This window comes from Pundamilia nyererei, unplaced genomic scaffold (genome assembly GCF_000239375.1).
Source record: "Pundamilia nyererei isolate P.nyererei 1_Seehausen unplaced genomic scaffold, PunNye1.0 scaffold00136, whole genome shotgun sequence".
Lineage (NCBI taxonomy): Eukaryota > Metazoa > Chordata > Actinopteri > Cichliformes > Cichlidae > Pundamilia > Pundamilia nyererei.
The window spans coordinates 832853-858161 of NW_005187537.1; the positions used below are offsets into that span (position 1 = coordinate 832853).

At 38.3% G+C, this 25309-nt stretch overlaps 1 protein-coding gene across 3 annotated transcripts; it reads left to right on the top strand.

The window, feature by feature from the left end:
• LOC102193986 (ligand-dependent corepressor) lies at positions 1-25309 on the top strand. 3 transcript variants are annotated; one of them, XM_005743846.1, is made up of 7 exons: positions 1-118; positions 8463-8528; positions 9897-9976; positions 10287-10419; positions 10831-11151; positions 11273-11369; positions 18942-25309. In XM_005743846.1, exons 1-7 carry the CDS (start codon positions 22-24, stop codon positions 23509-23511), a joined length of 5364 nt encoding a protein of 1787 aa, XP_005743903.1. In that variant the 5' UTR covers positions 1-21; the 3' UTR covers positions 23512-25309. The 3 variants fall into 3 exon arrangements, with proteins under 3 accessions (XP_005743903.1, XP_005743905.1, XP_005743904.1); XM_005743848.1 differs by lacking the exon at positions 18942-25309 and adding an exon at positions 12739-18199; XM_005743847.1 differs by having other exon boundaries at positions 58-114.

Here is a 25309-nt window from a genome sequence, read left to right on the forward strand (position 1 = left end):
CAGAAGGAAGACTTATAGAAAATGGCGAGCCTGTGTAAAAGGCAGCAATGCACAATCGACAGATACAGCATTCGGAAGGAACTTGACTCGTGGCCACACAAACTCATTCAATGTGTAGGTAAGGATAATGCTTGTTGCACGGCACACAATTGCACGGCTTGAATTTCACTTCTGTTTGACCTTTATCGGTGTAAATAACCATCTATTACCGCACTCACTCGGGGCTTCTCCCAGCGACTTTTTGTCCTCAACTGTTTCCTTCACACGGCAGCCAGCAGGACTCGTTAGTTAAATGTCGCAGTTTGCGACAATGTTGCATTACTTGTTGGGTCCAATTGGTGTTTTTATCGTCCATAATGCGTCGACTGCAGACTTTAGGTATGTAGTGGCGTTACGTTAGTTTGTTTAAAGGGCGCCCTGCTTAAAGGGAGTGTCTCTGTGTGTCGGCCAAAAGCAGTCGTTTTCTAAAATACGTCTTCCCGTTGTTGTTGATACTGTATGTTGGATGGGGGAGGGCGACATATACCCTTGAGGTGATGTTTTCAGTCAACATTTAGCCTACTTGCTTCTCAAATTGCTACTCGAGGATTCGCATTAGTGAATGGAGGAAGTGGCGGAGACCCCAATGCAGAATCTGTTTCCCTTTTCGACGATATAAACTTCTCCAACATTTGACGTTAAAACAGGTAATTACAAAAGCAGTTGTTGGCTCTAGGTTTCGCGTCCATTGCGTTGTGTGTATCGTCCCGGGGTGGAGGGTGGGACCCCTGATTTTTCCGTGCAGTAGTGAACATGGTAAACATTATACCCCTTTAAGATAAACATGGAAGCATAGCACCTTAATTCAGTTAGGAGTTGAGACAACCACGGCTTAGTTGAAGTATATAAACTATGCACATGAGTTCAGCTACATATCCTCACTAGTCTGTGTGCAGTGTGTTACCTGTCACTAATATCCTGCAGCCAAACACGGTGTTTGTGCTCAAACAAACAAGAAAACAATCACACACAAAATATTTCACAAACTCACTTAGCCTGGGATTTCACCCTGATCCTTGTCATACAGGTACATTTAAACTTTACATTTAAACTGTAGGGGTGCTGAATGAGCCATTTTAAACCTCTCTATCAAGTTTCATGGCTTTATACTTGCTAGGTTTTTTTGTAATGCACACAAAACAGATAAACGCTACATTCTTAGTGATAAAATAGCCTGTAAGAACAGACGCAACTTGAAAAGCTGCACAAGGCATGTACCTAGCACGGTGCAAATACATCCAGAGTAGATCAACCAAACAAAATGCTTCAGTTTCTGTACAAATGACAAATGATTGGTGTGCACAGGGGTTAACTGTGGTGTCCGTTTCTAAAGTCCTCTGTGGGCAATATGAAGTTACCTGGTTCCTCCTTTTCTACATCACCATCTAATTATTGTTTCCCACACATAATGATAGGTGGCCGGTGTTTGTATTAGTAGTTTTACACTGTTTGACCGAGTGGCTTGAAGTAAAAGAAGGAGAGTCCATTTGAGTCCATTTAAATCCATGTGACTCGGTAACATAGCAACAGCCAGTGTGGACATTTCACTGTCACAGATTGATCAGATGAGAATCACTGAGTTGCTCAGTGAACCCGGTTGTTATCGTCAAATCAACATGTATTTTTTTTTTTTCTTACTTCATGTAAAGACACATTAGAAATGTTTTACGCATATTCTGACAAGAATACAGCACGGGCTGTTTTTGGCTGGATAGAACTATACTATAACTCATACTTAGATATTACTGTAGGTTGTGAGCTCCCTTTTTGGCACAATTGTAAACAGATTTGAAAACAAAGACTTGACATAGAATACACAGACTATTTTAAATCTCAGGACCCTACTTCTCATGTTCTCAAAATGTCACATTAAATTAATTTCTTGTTATGTGGCTGCTATGTATAGATCATGCTGAGACGTATAATGACTAAGCAACCCATGCACAGTAGTGTGTGTGTGTGCATAAAAGCTAATGTTTTAAGTTTTCCTGTTATTTAGGAATTCTAGAGTTTGGATTGTCATATATTCTCTGCTGTTGGCTTATTTAGCAGTTGGTTAAATTCTGATTACATTATTAGGAAGAGAAGAAAAGCTATTATCACAGACCAGCAAAACCTGTAAAGGCTTAGCTGTTTTAGGCATATGATGCTGTCTGTTTTAAATGCTAAACCTTAACATGAACTATTGGTTATAACACTAAAATGTATAATATGTGGAATGAATAAACTTATTCCAGCTGCAGTGCTAGGTGAGTGCCGTTTTAGTCATTGCTAAGAAATTGGAGAGAGAATAGTAGCTTTCTGACTAGCTGCAAAGCCAGGACTGTTTGGTTATTCAGTCCCTCCTTTATGATTGACAAATGTCCCTTGTGTTTAGGCTATAAGTAAAGCTGCAAGTGCATGACAACAGCATCAGTCTGCTAGCTGTAGAATGGCATATTCTGTCCAAGACAACAAGGACATACTTTTGTTTGACTTTTTGGTGGAGAGAGCTGCACGCCACCACCCTGCTGTTGCTGAAATGGACATTTTGTCTTTGTGTATTTAATGTGAGGACTAAAACTGCAGGGCAGAGACAAGCACAATTGTCCCATAGAACAGCGGCAACAATTGTCAGTATGTTTGCCTATATATGTGTTCATGGGTCCATCAGCCTCCAGATGCAAACTGTGTGGCTGAAAATGCGTGTTCTGTCTGGATTTGGAGAAAATTGGACTTCAACCACACCAGCTAACATTCAAAAATGCCTGGAATGTTAGTTATTCATGTTTGCCTTTGACACTTGGGTGAGTGGGTTGAAAGATTTGCTCAAACAAATAACAAACAAATCAATATTGACATCAGGCATATTGTCTTGTTTATAGTGCAACTTGGGTATGGCCTGTTTTCTGCTCTAGCATGCCCACTCTGTTGGCCTAAATCTTCCTAATTTGCAAAAAGAACTGGCTGATTTTTCGTAGCATTTTGCAAGACATGACCAACAGCCTCTGTGACTGCCTTTTGAGTGTGGGCTTGCCTGTGTGCTCGGGCATTTGTGCATCTCATATTTGTTATTCAAAGTCATGCTTTGTGCAGCATTACACCATTTGAATGTCAGTTTGCATCATATCATATTAAGTATTCATAGTATTTTTTTTTATTTCCCTTGCTGTAGTTGTCCAAAGCTGCCAACTCATTGCCTGATCCAGCTACAGCATATTGCTTGTTATGAACAAAATCCATAGTGGCCAAGTCAGGTTTCAAACGCTGCTTTTACTCATGCCCTTGTAACTTTTAAGCTTATCTGTTGACCTACAGCGAGCTGCTTTTTTTGTGGGTTGCAAAGTGAGGCTAAATGACTTTGATTCTGATGCATGCTCAATCATCCAGGTAAGTAAATCCCCCCAAAAGTTGATTCTGTTCATCTGGACGTAGCGTTTTCAGTGGGAGAAATGTTTCGTCTCTCATCCAAGTGACTTCTTCAGTCTCCACTGACTGCAGGTTTCCCCAGTCTTATAAACAGCACATTTGCATAATGACTGAAACTAGCACCACTGAAGGAACAATGGGCTGTGAGGTCAGTTCCTTCATCATAAATAATTATAATGAGGGAACTGACCTCCCAGCGCAAATACTGTTTATAAGATTGGGGAAACCTGCAGTCAGCTGATACTGAAGAAGTCACTTGGGTGAGTGAAGAAAAGTTTCTCCCACTGAAAACGCTACGTCCAGATGAACAGAATCATATTTTGGTGACATTGATTTTGTTAGATTAAAAGCTCGGCCTCTGTGTAGTGGGCAGACTTGGGTTTCAGATCATCATATGCAAAATTATGTTCTCATGAGCATCAATCTGAGGATTCTTGTAATCTCAAAATATGAGTTGTTCAAAGATGAAAGATTGACAGTCAGTTTTTGATCATGTAGTATTCCCAAACTTTTTCTGTTAGTAAAACTGATGTTTCCCACTTAAAATATAAATTCCAACTAAAAAAATGTCATCTTCATCAACTGTATTACTGATAAATGTACTGGTAGTAGACATGTTACAGATAACGTCTTGCAGCTATAATAGCAGGCCTAATAGCGGTTACACCAAAGAAAATCAAGGAACAGCACATTATTTCTATGAAATGATAATAGCTGAAGCATTTATCAGTAATGCAGCTGATTAAGTTTAAGTCACGAAGGATAGATAAGACTTTTAGTATTATCCCAATAATTCTGCTGAAGTGTGGTCTGCATGAACTCATCAAATAGCAAGTGTTTCATTATATCGTGATAGGCTGTTTTCTGCAGACCAATTAGCTGCATATGGAGGTTTTCAACTGCACCAGTGCTTAGTGCGTCACGTTTAAAGATTGCAGTTGTTTGTTCTCCCAGAGATATTAGGTCACTGCAGTGTACACAATAAAGGGCATTTGTTTCCTGATAGTATTTCATTCATATTACCTGCATGGGCTGTTCTTGTTAGATAGAGGAAGTTGTTTTTAACATGATCACCTACTGATTAGTTTCTTGAATTTTCCTTATCATACAATTGGGGATGTAGTGAAATGTGTGGGGCCTGAATGATTATGTCTCTTGGAAAGTGAATCAGTAGTCTGAGGTTGTGGCCAAAAATGATGGCTTTTGCAAGGTTTATGTTGGCTTCATAACAATTTGAACCTCTTCTATGAGTTTGGAGACACCCCTTCTGAGATAATGTGTAGAACATCTTGAGTTGGGATTTCCTTTAAAGAAGCACTCTAAATAGAATTAAACTCTGATTTTGAGGCTCTAACACATTTTTTGTAGCTAACTGGAAGCAATGGTTCTGTACTGTTGTACAGTGTCGCGTAATCGATCAAAATACAGTATTTCTTGAAAGATTAAAATTGAAACATCTTTAACCAGCAGCTCACATGAGATATGTTAGTATTGTAAGATTAACTTGAACTATACAACATTAGGGTTATTATACAAAACAAGATTTCACTACAAATACACAGTTTAGTTACGTATGGAGCCTCGTTCTGTGTGTAGTAGCTTCCTGCTGTCACTTTCCCTTTGCCTTATAGTACAGAGGGGTTTAGGCAGCAGTGGTTTGTGCTTAATGCACTCGCATATGCTTAATGCTCTCATAATGCACTTGTGTTTGGGTCACATGTTTATAATAAGCTAGAATTTTTGAGTATTAAGTGACTCATAGATTTGCGTCAGGTTAATGTATATTACATTACTGAATTAACTACATTGTTATGAGCATGCGTGGTGTTGTGCACTTACAGTGTGGTGCAAAAATAACAAGGGGTTTGCTCACTGCTTTTGTGCATAGGCCCCTTAAAGGAAATTGCCTGAGGTATGCAGGAAGGACTCCTCTTTTCTTTTTTCTTTTCTTTTTTTCAAATCATGCATCAGTAAAGTACACCGCAGGTTAAAGTTAGGATTTAGTAGGGTTAAGTTGATCCTAAATCTGTGGGATTTCTTTTTCTAAATGCTTTGGGAAGGACATGGTGTCACACACTCCAAATCTTTTGGTCCCTGATTGGCTACAGATGTAGGTCAGAAGAAGGCTAAAGCAGATTGAACAGAGTTGCTGCTCACCGTCAGCCTGCATAAGCTCCACGAAAATACCTACAGAGTTTCATGGTAAACCTCTGTGGGTAATATTGGCTAGGTGAAATATCTTTTTTTTGTTTCTGTGGGTTTCCTGCATGGAAAGTCTTTGAAAGCCAATCACTTACAGAGGTGCCCCATTGTAAATGGAAGGTTTTTCAGGTGCATATGCATAATCATAGCTCAGGTTAAAGATTCTTACTTTATTTAAAAAAAAATCTGAAATACACTTCACTGCAATTAAAAAAAGAAATGTCTTAATAATGATTCCCAGTTATTGGAGTAATGTGGGAACAGCTGCGTTGAACTGAACGTCTTAATAAAGCTCATTAAACCACTCCATAAAGCATGGTTGCAATTGACAGCTTTGTTTTTACACATTAATACATCAGCTATTTAACATCTATTTAATGTGCATTATAATGGTAATAGTTACACGGTTTTAATTTCTTAGTGCAATTTTCTTTTATTCTATTTTCAATGTCTTTAATGTTAGAGTCAAGAAACCAAAGTCTTATTTTATTCTAAAAATTGCTGTTCTCATTTCATTTTTCATTGCAGCATATCTAATCAATTAAGTGGTGCCTTCACTCAGCTAGTTATTTGAGGCAAGCTGCAGTATGTATTTACAGTAATAAAAAAAAAAAAAGGGGGGGGGGAGACAGAAGATTGCACAAATAAATAAGGGCTTTGGCTGTCTGGTGTTATTGCATTGGTGGATGTCCCTTCAGATGGGAAATGCACATGCAGCAAATCCTTCACATTAATGCAAACTAGTTAAGTGCAGGTTACGATAAAGTTTCTGGGGGTTTTTTGTTTCGTTTTTTTTGCATGTTGGTAAGTTTAACTGTGGCCACACAAGAGATTGGCTTGTTGGTGTTTTCCTGATGCTTATTAGGCATTTTAACTGGAGCCAATTTTTTTAAAATGTTTACAAGCTCATTTATTTTTTAGGGCTTGTATGACAATTCTGCACTCTTATCAATATTTTATCCCTGCTCTTCTCACGTTGCCTTGCCAGTCCCAAAATGGTTTGGTTTTAAAGAAGCTTGCGGGTGGGTGTGTTTTCACCAGCTACTGTACTGGTTTGCTTTGCTACTATAACACTATAAAATTGCCCCAAAGTCATAGTTTAGAGTGTGACACATTTTTAAATGCCCTAAACGGTATTCCTAAAAAGTAGTTTGATGTCATCATGCTGCACTGTCAAACGAAAGTGGATGACCTACTTTTCTCCTCGTGCCTCTGAAATATTTCAGAAATACGATTGGATAGCTTCAGCTGAAGTCCTGTGCACTAACCCAGAAACAGAATCATGCTGCAGCTATAGGCAACGCTTTGCTTCACTACTTCATCCTCCCCTCTCTTTATGTTTGGCTCTGCTGAAAAGTGGGTGGGTTATTTGCAGGGAAGCAGTGTAAGGCATTTTAACAGATGACAGCTTTTATTCAATTCACTGTGAGATTTGGAAGAGAGTGGATGGTAAGGGCTGATAATTTTATCACCAATTTCTCTGCTCATGTGTGAAGATGAAGTGTTAGTATGCTTTTTCTATGATGTGTTGTCAGATCAGTTTAATCAATTTGGCTGATTTAACTTGATTGATGCTCATTTCATGCAGGCACAATAATTTTTAGGCTGTCAGTGGTACCGATTTATGTTTTTGTGGCCATGTGTTATGTGATGTATGTTTTTGTCACAGTGGTTTGAGTCAGTACTTTTGGCCTTAAAGTGGCTGGCACATTTGGAATGGTGCACTCTCATTCAAAATCCAGTTCAGCTGACAGATGTTCTGTGTGACCTCTTTAGTGGTTGATTTAATGCATGTAGTGGTTTTGGATTGGTTAATCTGACCCTGCAGCAGTAAGAAGACATTTCATATTGTGTTGGTGCTCTCTTATGATTTATGTAGCATAACACATTAGATCTCAGAAACGGTCTTTGCAACATGTATAGCTGTATCCCACCGAGTCCCTGAACTGTAAACAGTCATTTAGAGGACTGAAGATTAGTTTTTATTTGAATTCATCATCTCCATCAATCTATAGGGTACTTTGACAGAATTACTTAGCAATCTTGTTACTGGCTGTTTCTTTTTGATGTTAACACCATACAGTCATTCTCAACTCTGTAGGTGCCTTAGTTGCTTGGCAACAGGATGGAGGGCTTGTATTTACTGATGAAGTAAAAACCTGCAAGGCAAGAGGATGTGTGTTAGAAGAGAGTAAAACGGAGCAGTTGTCAAGTTGAAAAAGAAAAGAGAAGCAAAATCAAGGCATTTATTATTCGGCAGAAACATAACATCTCATTAGGACACACTTCATTTGTTAATTTGATTTATCCATTGTATTCATATGTGAAATTTTGCTTGCTGAGTGCCAGTACACTACTTTCACATAAAATAACATCAGTCAATGGCAATTGCTAATATTTGTCTATTTTATCGCAATATAGTTTTCTTTTTTTAAATTTCATTTTTAATTTTTGACACAAACAGAGACTGACAAAAAATCCAAAACAAAGAAAAAAACAACAAAATCACAATTGTATCAGCATTAGCTACAAATAAAATCAACATTGGCTCATAAATTAATTAAATGGGTTCAAACTTTATCATTATTATTATTATTATTATTATTATTATTATGTTATTATTATTGTTGTTGTTGTTGATGTTGTTATTATTTTTAGGTAACCTTACCTTTTTGCATCGTTTTAAGACTCATTTTGAACTTCCTATGTTTTTGACTTCAGCACAAACTCTTTACTGTGGGTGAAGTTGTACACACGTCCTGTTATTACTGCTGATAACAAATATATTTATTGAACTTCATGTGTTTCTTCAGGTTTTGAGAGCATTCTCGAAGGTCTTTTGGGTTCAGCGCTGGTAGAGGACCTGAAATCATTTAAGGGTAAGTGTCTTTATTGACCACAATCATGCAAGTGTATGAACAACAGTTTTGTGGTTTCAGTGTAAACTGTTGTCTTCTTATTATGACAGTGCTACTGCATTGTACCATCTGGTACACATTCACTAAAAACGAGACACTGTCATTGCCTGCAGGGAAAAAAAATGGCTTATGTCTTTACAAAGTATGTGTTTTGGATGGCATGTAGCCAGTGTAAAAGTCTCCAGTGCCCTACAGTGTATGACGTTAGTGAGACAATAATAAGCATTATTTGGGTTGTGTAGTGAGTAGACATTGTGCAGTAGCAGTTGCTGCTTAAAATTCAACTGAACTGATTAAATGAGTTCCTGATTTTTGTCAGTCTCTCTAAAGCAAATCAGCACATATTCATTATGGCCCACTACTTCATTTTATTCATGCGGTTCTGTTTAGAGCTTTGTTTTTGGGTTGTGCACAAATGAATGTGAGATTTAAACATGAAAATGGAACATTGTAGGTTTGAAAAGAACTATTTCTAATGAAGCACTTTACTCATGGATAAAGAAAATGATCACTGAATGTTGATAATAATACCAACAGGCAAAACAGAATGCTATATATTTTATATGTACCGGTAGGTATGTAAGTTATTTTTGTTTAAAATTAGATTGCATTGGTAGAGCAGAACCCAAATACTGTATTATTTGTTTTTCCCACTGGGTAAGTATTCGTTTTTTGACAGTTTCAGATAATAGTTTTTTTTGGATTGTATTTAATACACATATGTAAGCTCAACCTAAGCATCTGACACTTTTTTAATTGCAAATTTAATTTCCCTTTTTGGCATTGTTCTTTCTTTGAAAAAGGAAAAAAAACAACAACAACGTCATGGCATTACTTTCCTGCCACAGTCACTCCCCTGTTTTCATCTACTTAGTTGAGTAGGAGAGACAAACACCAGTGGCAGTTGTGACTGAGCTGTTTGCACATGCCCAGTTTTTTGTAGTTTGTTACCCAACCTGTGACTGTACATTGTTGCATGTTGTCCCTCCTTGCACTTGCTATTTAGCCTTAAATCAAACCCTCTGAGGTTTTGTTGTCTTTTGTTGTCTTTTACCTGTGTGTATAATTTAGAGGTTTTTTTTAGTATATTTTTTTTGTTAAATTATGGTTGTGATTATGGTTGCTAAGCTTAAGACTCCAAACCAGTGTTATTCGCTGCAGATATTTATATAAAAAAATGGAGGGTGGGGGGGATTTTAAACAAATATTGTTCAATGTTGACTTGGTAAGATTATATTGCTTAGTTGGTTAGAAAAGTGAAATAACCATGATTTTTGTCATGTTGTGTTGATTGTCATTGTTTTTTTTATTGATATTTCTTTCCTGCAGACTTTGAGCCTGTAGCAGTGTCTGATTGGTCATTTGATGAAAACTGTCCCTTTTGCTGTCTGAGAAGAGACAAAGTCAAAGTAAGAGTTCTGTTTTCTTTCTTTCTTCCTTTTACGTTTTGATTTCCAGATTTTCATAGTTCGGAAACCTAAATGCAGACTTAAATCTGTTGCCTTTATTCTTTCAAACGCTGGCTTAGATGATGGATAAACGTTAGTAGTCTGCTATGGCTTGTTTAGTTTTAGTCACATCTGTAATCCATCATGTTTCCCTACAGTTGTTGGGCTAATTAATTTGATGTAAACGCTCATCTGAAGGATAAAAATGTCTTTATACGAATCCTGTTGAATGCCTGAAGGTCACCAATTTAACAGTTTTCCAATTTGACAGGAACACTTAATTGACTTAAACAACAAGGGGCTGGAAGATACATCGAAACCTCTACTGGATAAAGATCAAATCACAATCAGCAGACTAGAGAAACAGGCTGAGGAATTTCTCAATGCAGTCCTCTGCAGAAAAGGTGAGTCTCAGAGGTTTAGTTCTGAGTGGGTAAATCAGTGTTTTTCATTGTTATTACACCAAAAGCATAACACAGGGAACCTGCCTGTAAACACAGTGGTGCACGTTATCCATCCCTTAATAGGCTTTTCTCTGTGTGTGCGTGCGTGCGTGCGTGTGCGTGCGTGCGTGCGTGTTCACTCACACTGCTTCTGCTCTTAGTTTATAACGTCTGTTTTTAAAAAAAAAAAATTATTATTATTATTTATTTATTTTATTTTTTATTTCAAGGCTATAAATAAGAGTTTTTTCCTTACTGTTACAGTATCCTTCGAACATAGTTTGGATGTTTGTTGCATGTTCATTAATCATGACTGATGACTTATTAAAGGAATGCTGACTGAAAAGTATTTATCTCTGTTTTTCTTCCTAGATGTGCCAAATTTCTCAGACCCACAAATTCCAGTAGTGGCTCGAGAGATTCTTCAGAAAATGATCAGACAGTTTGCTGCTGAATATACCTCAAAAACCAGCTCCCCTCAGGTCAGTTGCTCGGATTCCCAGCCTCACTCTGACCAAAGCCTGTCAACCCCACCTTTGCTCTCAGGAGTTCCTCCTGCTACAAGCCCTGCTGCCACACTGACTGGGCCAGCACACAACCAGAACCCCGTCCTAAGCAAGCTTCTAATGGCTGATCAGGATGCACCTCTGGACCTCACCATCAAGAAGTCTGTGGCTGAGCCCAGTGAGCAAGGTAGTGTGAAACACATCTACCACAGAGTAGTTTATTAAGTACTGAGCTGGTGCACTGGCTGGATTGTAGTCAGAACTTAACATTGAATCTACATTTCTTTTCTTTCCTTTTTTAAAATTAGATGGAGTTCTTGATTTATCTATCAAAAAGAAAAGCTATAGCAGCAGCCTGCCTGCCAATAGTCCCTGTCTTTCTCCGGCCACAACCATGCTGAAGGGGTAAGAACAGTTTCTTTCTCTCTTTTCTGCGGTACTAAGACGGGTCCTTTTTATCAGCAGCAGTTTGTTACGTAGTGAGTAAATGCGGTTTAGAAGTAAATTACTAGCTTGACTTTTCTTGGTTCTCTTTAATTAATTTCTGGCAAGATACAGGCAGGCCTTATGGTAAATGTAGTTTACTACATGACTCGAAGCATTGCTGATATTCTTGCGTCTATATACAGCGATAAACCACTGCAGCAGATTGCATAATGCATAAACCCACATGAAACTGTTTTGGGGTTTTTTGTTTGTTTTTATTTATTTTTTTCAGAATAAAAGATAATGCGGACTGAATGTTATAGGTTATACTAAACAGTATTTATAGGGGAAAGTCCCACTGATGAACTAAAGAAGAATTTCAGGGACTTAATTCTTTCTGTCAAGTAAAATGAGAATGATTGATCAGTAATTTAAATATTTAATAATTATCTATGGCATTGCCCAAGCACCTATAACATGAGTTGTTTTAATATTGTACATGAACTTGATACATATTCTTGGATGTGGCTTACTCTATCTTCCATTTAAGATGTACAAATTGTGAAACTCCAAATCAAAGGACCCCACCCCCCTCTTTTTGTTTTGTTTTTGCACCCCAGTAGTGTCAGGCTCTGGAAACTGCTGAGAGCTCTGCAACTGATTTCTTTTTGGGGGGGGACAATATAACTTGATTAATTGAATAATTAAGAATAATTTGCAGTTGTTTTGTTTTTTGCAACTTAGAGCTTGAGTTTGATAGATTGCAAGAACCCTTTGCTGGCTTACTCTTTTATTGCTGTGCTTGTTCAGTGGTAACGTCACGCATAAACTGTCAAGAGTTTTTGGTGCATTAGTTACTTTGTATGTCATAGATCTTGCGCCCTGCATCTACATCTACATCTACATCAGACTCCCTTACTGCAGTTACAAATAGTCCATTCTCCTGGGCAAGCTTTTTGAGCCACAGAAATGCCAAGTCTTCAGTGTATTTTACTAAATGCATCTTCTTTGTTTTTTATTTTCATTGTTTCTTTGCCCTTTCTTTTTTCTTTTTTCCATTATGTTTTATGAAAAAATAAAAAAACAACAGCTATTACATCAAGCATATTTAAAAAAAAAAAAAAAGTTTAACTTGAGTCTTTTTTGGGGTTTTGTTTTTTGTTTTTTGTTTTTGTTTTTCAAAAGCCATACACACATTCACAAAGTTGTTCGAGTGATGTTACCAAAGCAAGGTCATATAATAAAGGAGTGGCCAACATCCTCCCCTCCCCACCCCATCCTCCCTTAGTAAAGAGAAAAGGGCACTGTGCAAGCTCTGCTTACACCCAATTTCCTTCCATCCAATCAGGCGATCCTTGAGAGCGGACGGGCATGTCGGGCTGTTTATGAGGAGCCTACAGGATGGGAGGAGGAGGGAGAATTTCGGCCACTCCACCTGTTATAAGCCTTCTTCGTCTCTTGCATACTCACTGCGCATCAAAGAGGAACCCGATCTGGAAAGCGACCCAGAGTCACCCCTCAGCCATAACCAAAGCTGCAGCCCCAATGACGTTTTCAGAAATGCTTCTGGTTCCTGGAATTCCAAAACTCATTTGGGAGCCCTGCTGAAGCTCAAAACCAGAAATGAAGCTAGTGAGCACCTTAAAGATATACCAAGGTTGTTGGAAGCTGCTGGACTTTTGACAAAGTCACTTGCCTGTGAGAAAGGAAACCTCCAGCAGGCCTGCAGAGACCAAAGCCTTTCTCTGTCTCATTCACCGTCCTTTGACCTAAAGATTCCCCAGGTCCGAGTTTTGGCTACAGGAATAGATTCGTCATGGGACTCCGTGTCCACTGACTATTCAAGTTCACTTTATGAGAATGGCCTGGGAAAGAAGCTTTGTTCCATTCTACCCAGGCAGATCCAGAAAACCACCACCAGCAGCAACAGAGGTTTAAATAGCTCAGGTTCGGAGAAGGAATACTGGAGTTTTACCTCTGACTGCCAAGCTTTGGGGGGGAACTATCCAATGGATTCAGAGTCAGACCTAAGTAACAAGCAGCCTAGGAAGAAACGAGGGCGATATCGACAGTACAACACAGACCTGCTAGAAGAGGCCATTGTGGTGGTGATGGGTGGGAAAATGAGTGTTTCTAAAGCACAATCGATTTATGGCATCCCGCACAGCACCCTGGAATACAAAGTTAAAGAACGTCTGGGGACCTTAAAAAATCCTCCGAAAAAGAAAATGAAGCTGATAAGCCAGGTGGAAGAACCCAGCGTTTCACTGTCCCCCAAACAAAAGGATCTCCAAAATTCCCAGCACAGTCTTTATGACAAAAAAGAGAGTGCTTCTGAAGAGAATGGGACTGATTTTCGTGACGGCAGCTTCTTATCAAACGAGTGACGCATCCATAACATACTAACTGCGGTGTCCTTTTTAATCATTGTGTTTGCCAGACCGTGGCAATACCCGTCTTTATTGCATCTCTAATAGTTCTATTTATTATTAACTTATTTAATTTTTATCACTAAATTTAGCACTTATTACATTAAAAATGTTTGCATAGGGCGTAAACACACAAGTGTCTCCCAGTAGTGTATGTTGTGGCTTGGAGGGCATGCTTTTTATTTTAGAATTATTGAAATACAATAGCATGCTGGTAATTAAGTTTTAGTTATTGATTCAAATTAAGCTTTAAAAATTCACTCCTTGCTCTGTTCTTTACAGAGCCAAACTGAAGCTTGTACAAGGATGTGGCGCCCCATAGTGTTCTCTCTTAATATTGGTCATGATCAAATGAAATAGTTCCAAGTATGCAGAGCCTGTAGTTTGGGTGAAAACATATGAAGTAAATTAAGGCATGGAATGACTAAAAGTCTTAAAGTTTACAGATATCGTTGGAAACAGACAGCGGGAAGTATGGCCGCATACTAACCTATTATGTATATAAATGTATAAGATATGGAATATAGCATAATGTCATTCTGGACTTTATCTGCCTTTTAAAACATCCTAATTTCACTCATCCTCACAAGCACAGTGGTTTTTTTCCACTACTTCTACTTAGTTCTGTACATTTTACTCTGCCATATGGTTGGCAATAGTTTCCATTGCCTTCTACACACTCAGGTTATGTTTAAAATAATGCATTACTACACACACATCTAGACAAACAGTTATACCTCAGCTACATACCTCAGCTAAATCATTGCCGAAGAAATCACCTGTAACAGAAAAGGATTGAATACCCAAATAATCATTTTTAATGGTAACATTCAGGATGTCATACTGATGAGTGTGTGTCCTTCTCTCGTCTTAACAACCTTATTTTCAGTAATCTGTAGTATTTCAGTGCTAGTGTAAGCCTGCAGAGCATTACATTTCTATGTGATTTTTTTTTTCAATGTTTTGGGGGGTTTTTTGGTTGGTTTTTTCCTCTTTCTTCAACCTTCAGGTATTCTATCGTGAGATGTGATACAAACCTTTCTGCTATCTTTTGTCATAAAAATACTGCATACCTATAATATACACATACACCCATGAGAGATAATAAAATAATATTTTTTTCTGTCATTCTATAGTGAGGATCATAACTGTAACTTGTTAACAGTTGTAAACAATCCAGATTGGCTAATGTGGTTACAACCATACCTCAGTCCATGCTTACCCTGTTTTCAAGTTGCCATGGCAAAAATTCAATGAAAAAATACATTGATTGGCTGTATTCATTAATTGAATGTAAAATGGTAGGTTAGGCTTTTTTTCTTGTTACCGTTATGGCTTCTGTGAATAGATTGTACATTTGCACATGAGTGCACACATACTGGGATGTGTGTTTTTTGTTTTTTTTTTTGTTTTTTTTCAATTGATTAGATGATAGTGTACCAAAAATGTGTTTATATTTGGACAACAACAAAACTACAACCACCAGCAATTTTCCTTTCTTGAAACTGACTATGTAGGGTAGCGGGTTGACAGTAGAAGCAGCTGTTAGCTGCTTCACTAAAATTCACGATGATGCCATTTCATTAAAAATAACAAATACTTAAAGTGCTGTTACCATGCGGAAAGGGCTGCATTTAAAAACCTCTACAGAATGCCTTTTTCATGTTGCTATTTTCATTGAATTTTTGCCTGGTTTTTGACCCAGCCTTGCCCATTAGTTTGATCAGGACACCTCCTTGTGCATTATTGATTACAGCTCAGGATGCTAAACATTATGGGCTCATGACCCATTATTTCTGTCAGGTTTCCATACAGGTCTAGCAAGGTTTGGTAATGAGTCTTTGTTTGTTTTTTGTTTTTAAAGATTTACTGGGTTTTAATCATATTTGCTGTCATATTACAGAAACTTACACTACACAGATGTAGTTCAGGGCCTTGCACATTTGTATTTATACCACTGTAACAACTCTACTGTAACTATAATTATAATATAGTAATCCTCTGTTGTTTATTCTCCACCTTTAGCTATTATTTAATAAGTGTTTTTATGGTTCAAGGATATTAACCCCAGATTTAAAAAACAAACATGTAATACATCTGAATCGCTTACCATGGTTTACAACATAATACACAGTAGTTGCTTCAATTACAGATGTACATATACAACTAAATCTAATCACTGATTTGATTTCAGTAATAAAATTATTTTTGCACTGACAATCCTCAGGCATTGCTGAAATATAAAACTTTATTGTCTAATGCATTTAAGTTGATATACTAAAGTCATAAAAGCGCTTTTGGGTTTATTGATCATTTATTGATTGCTCCTTACATTCTGTTGTAGCAAATCCAGTGGTTGACTACCTCATCTGGAAAGCCGATATCACCACTATCACTGTTCTCAAAGCTGTTTTATGTAGCAATCTCATGCACACAACACTATACTGTAAATTTCTTTGTGTAAAGGCAAATGATTTAAAGCAGAGTGGTAATCATATTGATATAAGTATAAAAGTTAAACTATATATAAATATTTCTGTCTATACTTTTTTTTGGGTATGGAACAGTTTAGGGAACTTATTCTGGTCGTGACATGATACATTTCCTCTGCGTTGAAGGAACTATGTTGCTAAAATGGAGTTAGAACCTACTTCTTCTTAGATACCTTCCAAATTTTATTATATTGTCGATTTAGTATTTATTAAGCTTTTTTTTTATTAAAATGTAACGTTAACACTTAAATTGAGAATGTAAACAGCTTTAATTAAACTCAATGCTTCTTAAAATAATAATAAGCCTGTGTGTATATATCTTAAAAGGTTTATCTAACTGTTATAAGAGATAGCTGCGGAGCAAGACTGTACTAATTTATTATGGGCAAAGTTTTGCATGTGAGGACTGAAGTCGCTCTACAAGCTTAAATGTTGAGACTCTTCAGCTGATTGCGGAGTATCCTTATCCATACAAATATGTACAGATCTTGTACATTTTATGTCACTTCAATAGCATATAAATGAATGGCACTGGGTGTATTTTTGCATGATTGGACTAAATCATATTTGTCATTTGGGGATTTTGTTCTGTATGGTGAAGTTTATCTTTTGGGGTTGTTTTATTGAATACAAACAATGGGGTGTTGGTGTGTTTAATGTCAAGTAATCACTGTAAGAAGTAGATTCTCTTTGAGCCTAAAATATTTCTTGACCAGTTAAAAATCTGGTCAGTGGTTAAGGATGTTATAAATGCCCTTGTATAGCAGATCGTAATTTTGAGATTATTTATCCTCCTATTGTATACAGTGTGTAAACTTTGTGAATGAGTTTACTCATCCACAATTTTCTGCTTGTGAAATATTGTGAGCTGGTATGTAATTTGATTTGCTTGTGCTTGTTAGATTGACTACTTGAAGAAAAAGTACTTGGTTTTGTAGCAATGATCAGAGAAACTGAGTGGAAAAACCCTCAGGGATGAAACTCTCACCAGTAGTTATTCAGGTACTCCACTTTACTGCTTAGGCTTTGCAGGGAGGGATGTGAAGTTGACGAGCTTAGCAAAAAAATCATCAGGTTCTAGTTAGTTATTTTTATTTAATCTCTAAAATGTATTTTTAAAGCTCTAAAATTTACTTTTGAGATATTTGACATGCTGTACAAATAGCTTCATGGTTGGAGCCAAAAATCCTGCAGTACAGCTTTCCATCTTTGACTACTACACTACACAATGAATATCAGGGATTCAAGAATAAGCCCAGAAACGTCCTAATAGTCTTTCTGCTTGCTGAACATTCATTACAGCCTTCACACCCTCATTTTAGAGAGTATACAATAAACTTTTGTGATATAAAGCTGAAATTCATTAAAAAAACAAAGTCACCATTATGTTGTCTTGCTCATGCTTGTAGTGCAGTTTACTGCTAGTATATAATAACCGGTTTGATCCATGAAATTTCACTTTGTTCCTTTTTATGTAGCTTCTAACACAGAGGACAGGCATAGCAAACCTGATTTGTTATGCAGCCTTAGCTTGCTGTGGCAATAGTTGTTCCAACTTGAACAAAAGACATGAAAAATTCATGTTTGTGATGTCAAAATGAAAAAATGTTGTCCAGTGTTGCTTGGCAATGTAGTATTAGCTAAAGTTGTGTGTAAATATGATTTATAGTTTATTTTCAGACAAAATGTAATTTAGCACAACTTCATTTATTTCTGACTTGTTGATCTTTTACTTGGCAGAATCTGCTGCTCCCACAAAACTGTTGGTCTTTTTTTGTTGCTCAGCATAGCTTTGTAGCATATCACCTCATGAATGCAGAATGCAATGTTTTCTTGTTTAAAGACCCAAAGTGCAGCTTCTGAAAGATCTTTTTTTTTTTTTTTTGTTAAGCAAAGAAAACAACTTTTCATAGTCGCGGATATATTTTTGTCATAATGTTATGATTTAAAGGCTCTTAATGTAGTAAGGTATCGGGATTTTGTAATAGATCTATTACATAAATGTAACTTAGAAATAAAGAGCGATACTCGTTTGGCACAATTATTAATTTTTTGATTTGCATTGGCATAAATAAAATTTTGGTATTAGAGTAACGTGTTTTTTTTAATATCTTTAGTTATGTTTGATTTTTCTTTCATTGGTTTGTTTTATATTGTGAAAGGTGACTTGAGCATTTGTCATTTAAAACAAAACAAAACTTGACATATAAACTTGCAAGTCTGATATATTTGATTTTTGCCCCTAATGTAGTTGGTATTATAACTAATATGTTTTCGACATGGTTTAACCAAATGGGCTACCATTACTTAATGTCTTGTGCATGTATGATTTTTTTTTTCTTAATGTAAAATATAAAAAACTAAAAAAATAATGGCTGTAATTGGTCAAGTTCACTGGACAAATGATTTGCTTCTAAAAAGTATCACTTATTCTTCTAATAAATATATATGAATAAAAAATATATAAACGTGTATATTATTTCACACAAACGTAAATCTGCTTCCAGGTTTTTTTAACTACTAAAGATGAAAACTCACTTATCTGCAGAGCTCGTATCAGTCAAAAGAATGAACCAGTGTTGTCTAAGATTGATGGAGAATTTAATGTTTCCTTCTTCTTTTCCTCCCAGTGAGTCTCCGGACCGCCATCTCGCAAAGGCTAAAGACCTGCAGTCCACCTCCACTCTGGAACAGTTCATGGCCAAGCTCTGCCCCCACCATCAGAGACAGATAGTAGATGCCATAGGTTTTCTACAGACGGAGATCAAAGCACTTGGATCCTCCAGTACACATAAAGCCTCTAACTGTACCTCTGGTGTCAAGGGAACTTCTTGTTCCACTGCAAAATCCAGTGCAGTGACTCCTGAGAAGTCACACCCTGAGATAAGATTTCCCAGTGAAGTCACTTCCAAGCCAGAAGTCCCAGGCAGTTGTGCAATGAAAAATGTTCCAGAAAATGCTGTGCCGCTGAAATCGTCTATAACCCCTAGCACTGTTTCGGATCTTCGCAGCCCTGGGTCAGGGAGTAACCAGGCTTTGGTGACCCCCATTGCTCATCCAGTAGAGGCAGAGAACCGTCATGGTGATCATGCACCTCTTAAGATCAAAATTATGACCTCTAATGATGCTGCTGGTAAGAAGCTGTGTGTGCTCAGTCCCACTGTTTCTACTCACTCTGACACTTTGGAGGAGAGACAGAACTCTGATTTATCCACCAGAACAGAGACTCAGACTGCCAGACTGAGCTCTTCTGTAAAAAGACATAATCAGGGTAGCCACACACATGAAGCTAGGCAGAGGGTAACTATTGGACATCCCAAAGATACACCAGCAAAACTGTTTCCCGTCAACAGTTCTTCAGACTCTGTGCGGACGGCCAGGAAGACCATCAGGTCGTCCTCTGATCATTGGACCAAGGACTCTCCATCTAAAGGAATAGTTGACCCTGATCTTGGCCACTGTGACATTGTTTTTATTGACAAATCAATTACAGAGTGTGTTAAGGAGCCGCGGCACAGCATGGTACCACGTCGAAATGCCAGAAAAAGCACCAGAGGACATTTGTGGTTGGGGCCAGATGAAATCTGGGAGTTAAAAACTGTTCGTACTTTGGCTGGAAAGGGTAACTGTCCTAATCCAATGCCAAAGCTCACACCATTGGTCACTCCAAAGCAAATACTTTCAAAGCCTGAAGGTGTGCCACCTGTGGATATGCCTTTTGTTGGATCATGCACGGAGAAAATAAATCAACAAATGCCTACACAGGAGACAGATGATAGTGTGATACCAGGCACAGAGGATATCATAGAGGTAGCAGCCAGTAGAGTAGATATTATAGTTGAAACTAGTCAGACAGATCAGTGTCAGAACAAGGGACAGTCTAGTCCTTCATCTCCATTAAGGACCCCAACAGAGAGCCAAGAAACCGTTAAAGACACAGAAGTAGAACAGGATGCAGTTGCAGATGTAGGGATGACTACAGGAAGTGACGAAAGTGTTGATCACGCTACAAATGAAGCAATAAAAGAAACTGACCCAGAGCCTCAAGAGGAAATGCATGAAAGTACAGAGGAAACAGTGGCAGAAACAGCCCTTGAGCCATTAGAGAAAAATACCATAGAAGAACCAGAGTCCCAGATTTCATCAGATGAACTGCACAGTAGTGAACCCGTTCCCCAGCAGAATAGCATCACATTGAATAAAGTTGACGAAGGTAAAAAGGAAATAATGCCAGATGAGCAACCTCAGGAACTTCAGCTAGAGACACGAATACACAATGAGAACTGCGAAGGGACAGATGGCGCTAATACCACAGTTTCAGTAGAGGAGATGATGACGAAAGAGACAGAAATCGAAACACCTGAAGTAGTTGAAAGTGTTACGCCTTTAGAGATAGAAAATGATAATGATAGTGACTATGATGTATCCTCAAAGTCACTTGACACACTCTTGAAGGAGTTGCCACCTTGGCGTAGGAAAAAAGGTAGCAAACCTCCAGTATCAAAGCTGCTGAAGCAGACAGAAGTGGTGATAGTGGGTCATGTTAATGGAAGACCCGTATCTGCCTCTGACAGGAAATTACGTCGTAGACCAGGTAACGCCACATCACCTTGTAAAGCTGCAGCAAAATCGAGTCAGAATACATCCAACAATAGTTTTGAGGTAACTATTGTCTCTACCGCTAATGAAAAGAATATGAAAAAGCCGTTACCTGACACACGCATACCTAAAGACTCAATTGAGACTGCTGTCATTGAGCAGGTGACAGAACCCCCTCCTGACACACAGTCAAGCCCAAATTCAAAGCCTAAACAAATCCAGAAACAAAAGAAAGTCCTAAAAGATGATCAGCCTACCGATGATCCTCAAAACCCTGAGCCCAAACGTCAGCTTAGATCTGCAAACCAGAAGCCACCTGAAACTCCAGTATCGAATTCTATTTCAAATCCTGCCACTCCCATTTCATCTCCAGAAGCACCCCCTGAGCAGCTTCTTTCCCTCCCTCTTCCATGTCCACTTGCTGTTCCTGCATCTCCTCTAAACGAGTCCTGTGATCCTCCAACCTCTGAACTGTCTCAACCAAACACAGTAACTGAAACTGTGGAATTAAACACTGAAAATACTGAACCAGTAGAAACTCCATCTGAAGAAATGGAGACGAATGTTGAAGAGCAAAGACTGCAGGCCAGACAGAAACTAAGATCTGCCAAGGTTGTAGCAGATGACAGTAAGAAAGTGCAACTTAGCGGTGAGGTATCAAGTCCCGTAAAGGCCGAATTGCAAACACAGATTATGCCATTAAGAAGTAAACGGGTTCTTCAAAAGAACACAGAAGCAAGCAATGTTGCCGTGCAGCCAAATGTAGCAGCTTTAGAAGACGGGTCAGTAGAAGATAATGATTCATCTGTAACAGAAAGAAGAATGCCATTAAGGAGTGATGAGACCAGTAAGGGTGAAATAGCCTTGCAGTCTGTTACTCAGTTGCCACAAGTGGACAACAAAAAATTAGCACTAAGATCACAAAGACTGATCCCTGTCCCCTCTACTAGTGCTTATACTGTAGCCCCAAGACAAAACGATGTAGCTTCTCCTGTCAGAATAATGCCAGAAAGAATAACTAAAGCTCAGGTGAGGTCCCCCTCTGGGTCTGTTGCATCCGTGTCCCACAGTTCACACGGCCCTATCATTACTCCTAGGCATGAGCCCCCAAAACAAACGACTAACAAATTCTTTGAGACTTTGACTGCAGAAGAAAGCCAACAGCTAATTACAAATCTGAATATTAAATATGATAAAATGCAAAAAGGTTGGGTGCAAATGGATAAGGAGGGTCAGCCAGCAGCAAAATACAAAAACAAAGCAGACCGGCAGGCAGCTATATGGAAAAGTAAGCGCAGGGCACGAAAACCAAAATCTGCAGAGCATCAGAAATACTCGCCAGTCCAAATGCTTTTTATGAAAGGTTTTAATCTCTCCAACATTTGTCGCTGGTTCCTTGAATCAACGGAAACAAAATCTCTTGTCATCGTCAAGAAGGTGACCACACGTCTTCCGTCAGAAAGTCAGCTGTGCTTCCACAACTCGTCAAGTGCGGCAGGGACGTCTCAGGGTGTATTTCCAAGCGTACAGGCAGAGCGCTTAAAGAAGCATTTGAAAAAGTTTGCCATTGCCTCTCCTGTAAAGAGCAACCCCAGGAGTCAGAAGCTGATTGCTAGAGCACTGGAGCAAGAAGCAAATGCAGTCAAAGGGAAAGAGAGAGGAGATCTCTCCAGTAGTTCTCAGAATTTGACAAAGTACTCCTCTGCCAAAGCTTCTGCTCAGATAAGTGAATCCCAGAAATCCTCTGGAAAATCAAAGAATCCAGCTAGCGCAAGGATCCTGAGGAAATATTCTAATATTAGAGAGAAGATGCAGGTTCAGCAAACTACTAGTAGACTGAAAAAGGCATCCAAAATATTAAAAACCAGCAAGATTAAAAGACTTGCCACCACAAAGTCGTCCTCCAAGTCAAATCTGAAGCAGTCTCTTAAGGCACAAAAATCCGCATTACCTGTCAGCAAACGAATGAAAGAGTCATCGGCGAAAATGGAGAGGCGAAAAATATTGGCTAACAAAAAAACAAAGCAAACTGTAAAATATAAAGCTGTGAGGGCTCAGAGCAGTGGTAGAGCTTCAAGAGATACAAGTAAAAAGGAGTTGCCTAAGAGATGTTCTCAGAGACTTGGGTCTCCTAAAATAGCCGAACATAACCCTGTCGACACACCTAAAGGCAAAGCGGACAACAAAAGGCACACTGAAGCAAGTTCTGCAAAAATCCAGTCGAGGGAGTCGTCACAGAGTACACCTACTGAGATCAAAGATGCAGAGAATGCTGCTGAAACCCCACAGCAGAGCACAGATGTCAAGGTGCCAACCTCACCTGACCAGGTGCTAACAAGATCCCAGAGAAAAATGGAGGCTGCTCTCCCTCCGAGCGGGAGCCCCAGTCATGTTTCAAAGAGGGCCACGAAGTCCTCGACAACACAGCATGCATCTCCCAGATCAGTTAGGAAAACTGATGAACCTACACTGACGAGAAGCGGAGCTTTAAAGTCTCCGGTAAAAAGAAGTCCACGCAGTGCAACAAAACTGGCAACCAAGAGGGCTCTGAAGCTTGCAGACACCCCAGCGAAGCGCACAAGGACATCACTCTCAAAATAAGATTGAGACAGAGAGATCATCTTTATTTAGAAGATTTGCCTCTTTATTATCTTTTATCTGGAATATACTCCGAAGGACCAAACCCATTCTATTTTGTGTACTCACCAAACTCTTCAGAGAATACCTTTTGCAGTAGGTAAATGTGAAGAAGAAACACATTTGGAAATTTGTTTATCAGTCAGTGTGAAAATGCAAATGTGACGTATTGTTCAGATTTCGGTTTGTTTTTAGGACTGAACACCAGTCCAGCGTGATGTCTGGCAGTTGTAGCCGTTTGGCTTTATGTTTCAGCGCTCTTGACACGGCTGGAGATGACAACAGCCTAACAAATGTTTTCAGAGTTAGGAGAACAAGCATCAAACTGGGATGCATAAGAATTTGTTCACAGTCCTTTTGTTCCCTTTTTTTCCCCTTTGCTGTTTTTGTATATAATTATCGTTTTAGATGATAGCATGCACTGCGTTTAAGCTTCCTATGTAAGTTGGCAGTTTGTATCTCCAGCCTGTGTTCAAATCACAACAGCGTGAAAATGTGACTGCTGTGACCAGGTGCCTTATTTATGAAGTGTAATGTAATAGAATGTGTTGCTAAATGTGAAATCTCCTGTCCTCTGCTTGTAACAGCTTTCAGTTCCCAGAGAGGCAGTCAGCATTAATTTGCTACACACAGTGTGTGCAAACTGTTTCCGTTCCGCACAGTATGTGCCTCACACTTCATCTGCAAATTCTCACGTTGATTTAGGCGTTCAGATTTTCGTACTCATCTTCCACCTGAGATTTATTTTGTGCCCATTTTCCCACAGCATTAACATAAAATTATTCTTATTATAGTTGTATTAGATGTTGAAATCTGAATTGTTAAGAGACATGCGTGTTATATATGTGTCATGACAAAAGTTTGTAGCTTTTTTTTTTTTTTTTTTTATGTTTTTTGAGGTTTCGTCACTATGTACCTCCACGGTCACTTTTGACAATTGCACCCAGTGTTACCTGCACATTCTGGTGACTTTTGAGTATTTTACCTGCCTCTGCATGTGGTTATTCTTGTTAATGCTTAGACCGTTTCACAATGCAGCCATGAAACCTCCCATTAATATTTATGCCCCTAAATCCCGTTTGACAGTTAACTAAAAGCTGTAAACTATGGGAGATGATTTGGGAATTCTAGCTTATTCGTCAAAATTCCTCCAAACAAAGGCCTGAACAGTTTGTGTATTTATTGGTAAGTATGTATGAAACGGTAACGGACCGTTGCATTAATCGTGTTTCGCAAGCTGGATCTAAAATATTTGGGGTTGCTTTAGTCCCTTTCTGAGTTGTGCATCCAGGTGTTTGGCAGTTTTACTTTTTATGGTCTCTTTTTTTCCATTTCTTTGTTTTATTTTCACTGACAGTTAGATGTTCTCATAATGTGACGTTTGTTTACTTCCGTCATAGTAACTTACATTAGTGTATTGTCAAAGGAAAAAATACCATTTTAGCACAGTTTTATTATTATAATAATGATTATGATCATTTTCTTTAAGAGGATAAATCATCTGTAAATGCAAAACAGGTCTACCATGTTTTTATTGTTATTTAAGAACTCCATTTAGGCTAATGGATTTAGCAAATGTAAAACAGCCCACCAAATACCAGACTTGAACATGTTTATTCTTTACAGTTGCTATTTAAAGATTTTCATTTTGTATATTAGAAAGAAATACCTGCTTTATTTGTGGTAATCCCAAGAATGATACATCTTTATGTTAAGAACTTTGTATTTTTGCTGGAGTTGATATAAAGATGTTTGAATTTTA

What these genes read in the sequence shown, in the direction of transcription:
- LOC102193986 (XM_005743846.1), top strand. Translation starts at nt 22, where the DNA reads ATGGCGAGCCTGTGTAAAAGGCAGCAATGCACAATCGACAGATACAGC. An exon ending in GGACCTGAAATCATTTAAGG is followed by an intron (nt 8,529 to 9,896) that starts GTAAGTGTCTTT and finishes TCTTTCCTGCAG; the next exon opens with ACTTTGAGCCTGTAGCAGTG. An exon ending in GGCTGAGCCCAGTGAGCAAG is followed by an intron (nt 11,152 to 11,272) that starts GTAGTGTGAAAC and finishes TTTTAAAATTAG; the next exon opens with ATGGAGTTCTTGATTTATCT.